We start from the raw sequence: 10,561 nt of genomic DNA, 5'->3' as shown, positions 1-10,561 counted from the left end.
TCTCTGGTAATCTTTTGCATTATTTCTGGGTCCTTTGTGAGTTCAACTTTTGCATTTCTGATTGTGTTTATTTGGGGGTTTCCCCCTCTTTTTTCTTAGTAATTCTGGTTAGGGATTCATCAATCGTGCTTAGTCTTTCAAAGAATGAGTTTTTTGTTTTGTTGATTTTTTTTCAGTATTTTTGTCTTCTGTGTCCTGTATTTTTTCTTATATTTTCCTGATCTGGATTCCTCTGCTATAGTTAAGGTTTTGGTGGTCTTGACTTTCCAGCTCCTTAGGTAATTTGTTAGGCTATTAACATGTGATTTTTCTACTTTCTAAATTTGTGTCTGTAGAGACATAAACTCCCATCTTAGAACTGATATCATGGTATCTCAGAGGTTTTGGTAAGATGTTTCTCATTTTCATTTGTTTTCAGGAATATTTTAGTTTCTGTTTTGATTGCTGTGTTGACCCAAGAGTTGTTCAGCATCATGCTGTTTTGTGTCAATGTCTTTGCGGGTTTGGGGAGAATTTTGTTTGTGTTGTTTTTTATTTTAATTCCACTGTGATCTGAGAAGGTACATGACAGTATTTCATTTTTATGAAATTTGTTTATACTTGATTTATGGCTGATGATGTGATCGATTTTGGAGTATATTCTATGTGGTAATGAGTAGAAGGTATATTCTGTGGTTGTTGGGTGGAGTGTTTTGTAGGGTTTATTAGGTCCATTTGGTCGTTCATCAAACTGAGGTTCCCAATCTCTTTGTTGATTTTTTTTCTCAATGACCTATCTAGGGCTGATAGTGGGGTATTTAAGTCCCCAGTTATGATAGTGTTAGTGTTAAGATCTTTTTATAGTTTACTTAGTAGTTGCTTTATAAATGTTGGTGTTCCTGTATTGGGTGCATATGTGTTTAGGATGAATAATTCTTGCTGATAGATTGAACCTTTTATCATTATGAAGTGCCCTTCAATAGCTTTTAAAAATTTTGATAGCTTAAAGGTTGTTTTGTCTTATATTAAGATTATGACTCCTGCACTGTCTTGTTATCTGTTAGCCTGGAAATTCATATTCCATCCCCTAACTTTGAGTCTGTGTGCATCCCTTGTGGTGAGATGAGTTTCCTGAATGCAGGAAATAATTGGGTCAAGTTTTTTGTTTTTTTTAAATTCCAGTTTGCCATTCTATATCTTTTCATTGGTGCATCTAAACCATTTATATTCATACTGATTATTGAAATGTGAGTGTTTATTCCCATCAAAGTTTTTTCTTTGCTGACTTTCTTTTAATTTGGGGGCTGATGTATGTGTTTGTTTTCAAGTTTGGACTCACGATGTCCTCTTTGTTGATTCTGTGGTCTATTCTCTTGTGAAGCATGTGGCCATTCTTTTACTTTCTTCTGTGCTTAATATCTTTTTAATTATCTCCTGTAGAGGTGGTCTGGAAGCTCTATAATCTCTTGAGGATTGCATATCAGTAAAGGATTTTAATTCTCCATTGCTCATGAAGCTGAGCTTTGCTGGGTAGGAAATTCTTGCTTGAAATTGTTTATTTTTGATAACCTTGAAAAAAATTGAACTCCAGTCTTGTCTATCCTGCAGTTTTTCTGTTGATAGGTCTGCTGTTATTCTGATTGGTCTTCCTTGGTAGGTAGTCTGACCTTTCCCTCTTACTGCATTTAGAATTTTTACTTTTGCACCAATTTTTTGTAGGTGAGTTATTATGTATCTAGGGGTTGATCTCATTTGATGTCTTGCAGGGTTTCTCTGTATCTCTTGTGTTTGGAAAATCACATCTCTGGTGAGATTGGAAAAACTTTCTTGGATAACCTCCTAGAATACTTGCTTCAATGTGTTCTCTGTTTCCCTTTATTCTTCCGGGATACCAGTAAGGGATAAGTAAAACCTCTTGATATAATCACACATCTCTTGGAGTCTTTGTTCTTTCTTTTAGAGTTTTCTTTCTATGGTTTTTACATATCAACTTAATTCCATGTTTTGGTCTTCAAGCTGTGAGATTCTTTCTTCTGCTCTGATTATTTATGTTTTCCATGCCTGTCATCATTTTATTTATTTTCTGAATTAAGTTTTATGGCCAAAATCCTTATTGGTCTACCAGGGAAGACCAATCAAAACAGAAGTAGTTCTTTCAGTATTGTATCTTTTCTTTCTTGAGTCTTATTCGCACTTTCCATCCATTCCCTAATTCCTGTTTTACTCCTTGACCTGTCAGTGGTAACTTCCATTGTTTGGGCTCTGAGGTCTGATTTTTCAGGCATTGTCTCATTGGTGCACTAGGAATTACCTGTGTCCCTCCACTGATTTTTCCATCATTTGTGACAGAAATCTTTTTTTTTCTTATAGTTCCATTATTCATTGGCAGTTGGAGGGGCTTTGACTTCTAATGCTTGTTCTGCCCTTTATTCTTCTCTGATCAGGGCTCTGATTTTGCTCTATATTGAAACAGGATTGGGGGTAGGAATTGTTGATGTCTCTTATAGTTTTGAGGGTCAAATGAAGTGAAGAATCGGGATTTAGAATTCAGAAACTACGTTCAAATTACAATGTCACTGACTGGGTTATGTGTTCCTTGAGACCCACTCCCCACTCCACTATATATGATGATGCAGTGGGTACATGTGTGTGCCCCATGTGTCCAAAATATTGTAATAGCAATGAGGAGAACAGAGAAAAGTAGAATGAAATAGGAAGGACAAAAATTAATAAAATAAAAAAACCCAAAACCTCAAAAAAACTAATGCAGAAATCAAAGCATAAAACAATTACACACACACACACACAAACACACACACACAGAACTCCCAAACAAACAAACAAGAAAAAGAACCCCCAAAACAGGAAAACATAACCCAGAGACAGACAGACAGACACACACACACACACACACACACACACACACACACACACACACACACACATTCTGAACACAAAATGAAAGGAGAAGAAACAATAAGGGAGGAATGCAAATTAAACACTCACACATATAGTCACACACAGATTCAACTAATAAAAGAGAATACCAAAAAAAACCTGAAAGATAAACACTCAATCATTCACAAACACACATAAACAGAAAACAAAAAAATGCAAGAATAGAGAAAAAAAGATGAAATAAAAAGAGAAAAAGAAGAAGGGGATTCAAATCAAACCCTCACATACAGATTCATGCACAAATAAAAAAGAAAGATTTTTTAAAAAAATTATGAGCAATAAGCATCCTTTTGTGTGAGGTTCTGTAATAGTTCTTCTCATCTCCTGCAGAGCTACAGTTTCATTCACAATCTCCCCAATGACTGGTCCAAGGAAGGAGAAGGAGGCAGTAGGGGTGGTTGGTGTTTCAGTTCTCCCCTCCCATTCTAGTATTTTCAGGGGCATTCCCTCCAGTGGGGAAGTGTAGGATTGTCTCTTCCCAAGGAGCTGGTGGTGGGCACCCCAGCCAGTCTTATCCTGGAGTAGAATCCTCCTATTACAGTTGATGTCCAGACTTCACCTGGGTTTGTCCCTCTCAGTCATGCACCAGCAGTGTGGGTCTGATGTTTAGAGGGTTGCTGGAGAGAAGGGTGTAGAGACTGTCCTGGACTCACAGCTGATCTCTTTGGGGATCTTCCTTATCCTTTTCTAGTTTCACTCTTTGTCCCAAGGCTGAATCTGGGTCCAGGTGGGGCACCTGAGACTCAGCATTCATCCTGTCCCTCTGAAGTTTGTGTTTTCAGGATATCCCCTCTGGGTCATGAATAGCCTCTGAGTAGTTAACCAGTTAGTCACAGAGATATGGTGTGGTACTCCATGGTGAGCAAGCTGGAGGACTTCCCTGCCCAGTTTACAAGATTGTGACAGGATGCCTGTTTCATCTTCTCCAGTAGAGCTCTGCCTCTGACTCCTCAGCCCTTGCTGTGCTCTCTCCTCAGACCTTGCTGCCAATGTCTGGTCAGGTGCTGTGGTGGTGAAGCAGAACCTGGAGCTGGCAGTCACTCCTGGCAGTTTATTCCTGGGAAGGGCTTTGACAGTTTTTAAAAATGGCCCTTGGCTTCTGCACTATGGGAAGTGCCAGGGACCAAGCAGAGCAGCTGCAGCACTAGCTGCTTCAACAAGAAAGCCCTTGCTCTAGAGTCCCCACGTAGTCAGCCACTCACATGCCCACTTACTCACAGATATGTATGCAAAATTCTCCATATACTCACTCATTCAAACAGGGACTCTCGTAGTCTAACTGGCTGCATCACCATCTTCCCATACTCTTTGGTTTGATTTGATAATTTCCAAATATTCTGAGTTTTTTTTTCTCAGTTGTTTCAATTGTGCTCATATTTACTCATTAAAGGAATTTTGTAATTGTCACTTCAAAAATTTCTGTCTTATAATTCCAACATCTGAATTATTTCCGTGTTCATGTGTAGTGGTTTGTTTCTCTCAATTAAGTTGTATTTCTCCTGGTCCCTGAACAGAGTGGTTTTTATATTCAGTGCTAGACACTTTGATATTATATTTTTAAGCACTAGGAATCATTTATTATTTCTTCTATCATGTGACTCTCCTGTTGAATTGTAGCTGAAGGACACAGAGTTTTCTGTCCAGCTTTTGATTTGTCAAAGAAAAAATGAAGGACTGACTCTCGCTATGTTAGTGCTGCTAACATTTCCATGAAAAAAATGGGGGCCATGATTTTCATAGAACTGTCCACTTCAGGTGGGAGGTAGAAAATTAGCATTCAATGGAGTGTATTGTGCTGCACTGACACCAGAAAGTGGAGGGGAGATTGCCAATGACTCCTTTCTTGTTGGGAACCTGCCATAGAGGCCCACTGAGCATTAGGGATCAGGGAGGGCCGTGGACCCTGAGACCACTAGGATGTGTTCGAGAGCTGTTCACCCCATTTTCCTCCTCCTTTTACCATGTAGCACAAGTAACCTAAAGGAACTCTGCTGATCTAAGCAGAAGAATCTGTGACTGTGGCAGGCATGACTCACTCTAGAAACTCATTGTTCCTGTTTCCAATAAACTGTGGTTTTGGCTTAGGTATTAGATATAATTCAAATTCAGGTCACATTTGGGAACCTTTTATATGGTACAAGCTTCTTTATAAGATTTAAAAGTATATTTGTAGAATTAGTATATACTTATGGAGAGCTGTTTTCAGCTTTCGAGGGTATAGATGATTATCTAGAGTTGCCAGAAATGGCTCAGCACAAACTTTGGGTTGGGCCACATTCCTGAGGGCCCAGGGTATACTTTGGACTGGGCTGCATTCTTTTAGACTGGCTTTAGCTACAGTTAGTGTAGAGTTTTTCTACCTATTATAGAAATTGAATTTATTTTATTCATGGAAAGTATTGTAGAATAGGTCATGCTAACGTCAGGGAATCATGTTAGTTCAAGCATGACCAATCATGATATTTTGAAGTTTAATAAGAATACAGTTAACTTTAGAAATTTCATTGGCTCCATTTTCTACTATTGTGGTTTTGGCCTTAGTACATTTACAGTTTATATTTGGGTTTTATTTTTAGAAGTTTTATTGCTGATGATCAGCTTTATATAGTAGGATTAGGAATTAGAAACTTCAATAGAAATTAGTATAGATACGTAGGACTTTAGAATAGCCATTTTGTTAAGAGATTCTAATCTATTGTTCCAAAAAGTGGCCCACTGTGAACCTTGGACTGGGCCACATCCTGTAGAGGCCAGCATGCTCATTGGACTGGGCCACATTCTTTAGGAATTGGCTTAAGCTTCCATAGCATTGTGTAAGTAGTATTAGCATAGAATAGAAAGGTAATAAAATTTAATTTAGTCATCATGGGTGTTGTGTGCACATGAGCTTTAGAAGTTACTGGTTATCAGAACATCATGATGCTAGTAGGGATTTTGTTGCATTGCTTTTGAGGAACATTAACTAGCAAAGGGAACAATAAGGCAATTGGGGGTTTGTCCTTCCTCATATCTGAGAAAACATCTGGTGGGTGGGGGACACACCTCCTGCACCTGGCTTTGTGTTTACATGAAAGACTTGTGACATGTAAAATTTGGAAAATACCTGCTGCAACTTTCATGTTTTTTTTTTTTGAGTTGGAGTCTCACTCGGTCACCCAGACTGGAGTGCAGTGGCTGCCCCTGGCCACTGCAGCCTCGACCTGCTGGGCTCCAGTGATCCTTCCACCTCAGTCTTCCAAGTAGCCAGAATTACAGGCATGTGCTACCACACCCGGCTGATTTTTGGATTTATTGTAGAGATGAGGTCTCGCTGCCCAGGTGGGTGTCAAACCCACGGGCTCAGGCAATCCACTCACCTCAGCCTCCCAAAGGCATGGGATTACAGGCTGAGCCACCAAGCCCAGCTCTGCTGTAACTTTCAATAAACAGCTTCTGCACTAGACAGAGTCCAGTCTCTTTCTTTCTCCCCCCTCTCTTTCTTTCTCTTTATTTCTCCAGAATAATCTCCAATGCTGCCACACCTCCCAGGGACCACTTAAATCTCTCTGCAGGGACTGGCCCCCCACACCTTCTCCCATCCAGTACTCTCATTCAGAGTTGGGAATCAAAGCTCAGATCCTCACTGGCTATCGTTGTCACCAGCATCAGGTGTGGGGGAAGAGGATACTGAATGATAAATAGCTTTGCCTTGTATGATCTTATTTGACTCAACAATTGTGATAAGGTTGATGTACACTCTTCAATTGGCCCTGAACAAATCATGGGAGGAGGGAATTGAGAATGAACTAGTTTACACCAATGGTAACTTGCTCAGCCTTGTTGATGCTTTTCAGCAGTGAAGGCTCAACTGGTTAAACCCCAATGACTCTATCCCAGATGGGAAATAAGAACATAGCCAGGATTTGTTGACAATGAGAGATACTGAGTCACCACAGCATGGAAGTTGCTGGTACCAAAACAATGCACCTGCCCAGAATTGCTCTAGTCCAGGAGAAGGTAGTTGTCTGTCCCCACAGACTTGGGCACTGCAGATGGATGAGTCAGCAAAGACTGGGCCTAGCGTTCTAAATTTCAGTATAGTAATAGCATAAGAGATTTTTGTAGGGAGACATGGCCACATTCATGGTCCCTAGTCTTTTATCATCACTGCAGCCACCTGTTTAGTAAACAACAAGTAGTAAAAGGAGATGACCCTCACACAGGTCTTCATCCTAGGAACATCAGCTGGGCCTGGGCTCTCCAAGTTTATCATATCCCCTCCAGCAACTTCAAGTGAAAAAGGGACACTTCAGGCAGAGCAGATTCCTCCCTGGGCTGTCAAGTTCCACCTGGGCCCTGAATCTGAGCCTTTCCTGGAAAACTGTTCATGGAAGGGGGTGGAATTGAGCAGGGCAGTTCTGTGATGCCCCAGGGACCTGTGGGGAGACAGCTGCTGGTTTCAGGAGTAGGGGGTAGAGGACTCCAGCTCAAGGCTAGGTGAGGGCTGTCAGCTGGGATCTGCAGCACAGGGATCAGGAACAGGCCACAGCTCCCCCTGCTGCCATTCTATATGCCCACTCATGTATCTTGTCTTCTCCACTGTTCACTTTGTGTTCCCCTTAAAGGATGGATCTGGGCTGTGTTCATGCCCCAAGGCACCTTAGATTTAGATCCACCCAGCCTCCTCCTACTGCACTCACATGCACAGTTCACTGTGTTGTTTACAAGGAAGACTTACGAGCTTGGCCTCCCTGAGGAGCCTTCTCTAGGGGGCTGAAAAAGAGGAAGCCCAGTGGGGACAGGTAGTTCCTCTGTTCAGGGCACCAGGAGCTGCTTTCTATTGCTTCTCATTGGAAACACCATAGCGTGGGCTGCAGACATCCAGGATCTTCCCCTGGACTTGATCTCTCATTCTACATCCTCCTTCCTCTGAGATCCTCACTAAGATAGACAGCAGTTAGAGGGAAGAAAAATATAAATAAAAACATGACAATTCCAGGCATAAATTCAAGGGCAATTTAGATGTCAAGTACACTCTTGAGAGTAGAAAAGAGGTGAACCCCGTGTAAGCTCCTAATTATTTTCCATCCCCACCTGGGCACTGAGGGGCTATTAGCACCTTTCAAAAGGTGGGGTCTATGCTAATTCTGTCCTGGCTACTGTGAGTTTCTTACAGTCCTTACAGAGTTTGGGGGTGTATTCTAAGACTTATCTCACTTCTTTCTTTCTTTTTTTTTGAGTTGGAATCTCACTCTGTCACCCAGACTGGAGTGCAGTGGCTGCTCCTGGCCACCACAGCCTTGACCTGCTGGGCTCTGGTGATCCTTCCACCTTGGCATTCCAAGTAGCTGGAATTACAGGCATGCACTACCATGCCCAGCTAATTTTTTGCTTTATTGTAGAGATGAGTACTTGCCAAGTTGCCCAAGGTAGGTTTTGAACCAGGTAATCCACTCACTTCAGCCTCCCAAATCACGGGATTACAGACTGAGCCACTGAGCCTGGCTATCTCACTTATTTCAAGAGAAAAACCCCAGCTCCAATGGCTCTGGCTTTAGGACATATGGAAAGCCAGACAACATTTGTATCATCATGAGTTTCTGAGTTTTCCTGAGACTTCAGTAATGTCTAAATAAAAATATTAAGAGGAATTTTTAAAAAACAGAAGGTGCTTTCAAGTATGCAGATGGAACATTTAAAAAAATTTGATAATTGTCACAGAACAAGCCCCTGAGCAGGCTGAGGATTTTGTCACACTTCCTCATCTGCTTGTGTCACAGTGAGGAGTACTAACACCCCAGGTCTGACAGTAGTAAACAGCCTCATCACCAGATTCGATGTTGGAGATGGTCAAGTATCGGTCAACCCCTGAGCTGGAGCCTGAGAAGCGATCGGGGATCCCATCTCCTTTGTTATGGCTTCCATCACTGTAAACTTTCATCAGGAACCGAGGGGCCTTCCCTGGGTGCTGCTGATGCCATGCAATAGCATTGCTGCTATACTTATTGCTCAGAGTGCAGGTGAGCTTGGTTGAGGCTCCCAGGGAGGCAGATGCAGAGGGCGACTGAGTCAGCACAGGCTGGGAGAGAGACCCTGGAAACACAGATACCCATTAAGTCCTTGAGGAAGGAAAGAGAGAAGAATATTTCTGACATAAATTTGGAAGGTGGTTTCAGTGAGCTGAGTAATCAGAATACTAAAGATCATCCTGACCTGTGCAGTGAAGAAGGAGGCTGAGGAGGAGGAGGGGGCTCCAGGCCATGGTGCAGACAGCTCAGACCTCTGCTGTGACAGACACATTGCAGGTCCCTTTTATCCACACTATAGACTCAAAGGAGAGAAAGGGGCCCTTCATGCAAATATACTCTTTTTCTGACCAACCAAATTCTTCTTGGACCTGTGTGCAGGCTTAATGGCTGGGGATATTTCTGGGAGTAGTGTGCCTGGGCTTGGCCTGACCTGTGTTTCCCCAGGGGCCCAGAGAGGACCCAGCTGCTAGTTCCAGTGATCTGTGAGCAGAAAATAGTCTCAGCTGCTCTGTTTCCCAGCTGAGAGCCCCACTAAACCCAGGACCACAGTGCCCCCAGATGCTCAGGCAGAGAATAGTCTCAGCTGTCCTGTTTCTCAGCTGAGAGCGCCACTGAACCCAGGACCACAGTGTCCCCAGATGCTCAGGCCCAGTTCCATCATGTCTTTGACTGGGTACCAGGTGATCTCAATCTCTCTTGCCTCCACCAAGACCTTAAGCACTGTCTTCTCCCTGCATCAGGGCATAGCAAGGCCCCTTCTCAGGACAGCCTCCTGCTTGGTCTCAGTCTTTAGTTTTGGGCCTACCTGTGGTATAGGACACAAAAAGATTCTGTTTTTTTTTTTTTTTTAGTTGGAGTCTCACTCTGTCGCCCAGACTGGAGTGCAGTGGCTGCTCCCAGCCACCGCAGCCTCAACATGCTGGGCTCCGGCGATCCTTCTGCCTCAGCCTTCCGAGTATCCGGAATTACAGGCACGCACTACCACGCCCAGCTGATTTTTTGATTTATTGTAGAGATGAGGTCTCGCTGCCCAGGCGGGTCTCGAACCCGCGGGCTCAGGCAATCCACTCACCTCAGCCTCCCAATGGTGCAGGATTACAGGCTGAGCCACTGAGCCTGGCAAAAGATTCTGTTTTATACAGAGTTCTCTGGGGATGGATGTCTCCTGTCTGAGCTATGCATGAAATAAACATATTAGCTGAGAATTGGTACATTTCAGCCAGGAACCCACTTCCCATCAGCTCATGAAGGCAAGTTACTCTCTCCTTACAGATTTACCATGAGATCAGCACATAGGGATCAGAGTGTGAGTGTTTGGTCGATAAGTGGACTTATTTGGAGATCAAATGAATTCATATGAAAGTGAAGATAAACTGAGGAAGTAGAAGAATAGGTATAAAAGGGTTAGGAAAGAAGAATCAGTAGATATGGGGCTTCTTATGAAGTAAGGGATTAGAGAGGTTCAAGAAAAAAGAGGTGATGCAAATGACAACTTCCAAGGAAAGATCATGAAAACGTCCCTGGATTTTCTGAAATAAATGTCTTGAGGATAAGTACAGAAAGTCACAGGGAAGAAGTAAAATGGAATGAAAGGAAGGGTTGATTCATGAATCAGA

The 10,561-nt window shown here is 42.5% G+C and overlaps 1 gene segment (V, D, J or C); it reads right to left on the bottom strand.

The window, feature by feature from the left end:
- Positions 1-8,677: 8,677 nt before the first annotated feature.
- LOC103264830 lies at positions 8,678-9,178 on the bottom strand. The segment is given in 2 exon segments: positions 8,678-9,009; positions 9,130-9,178. Coding segments are annotated over 2 exon segments (381 nt in total).
- Positions 9,179-10,561: the final 1,383 nt, after the last annotated feature.

Source organism: Carlito syrichta, unplaced genomic scaffold, assembly GCF_000164805.1.
Source record: "Carlito syrichta isolate Samal-C Ts95f unplaced genomic scaffold, Tarsius_syrichta-2.0.1 Scaffold305735, whole genome shotgun sequence".
NCBI classification, from domain to species: domain Eukaryota; kingdom Metazoa; phylum Chordata; class Mammalia; order Primates; family Tarsiidae; genus Carlito; species Carlito syrichta.
The sequence above is the reverse complement of the archived record's forward strand: the minus strand, read 5'-3'. Positions and strand labels throughout refer to the sequence as shown.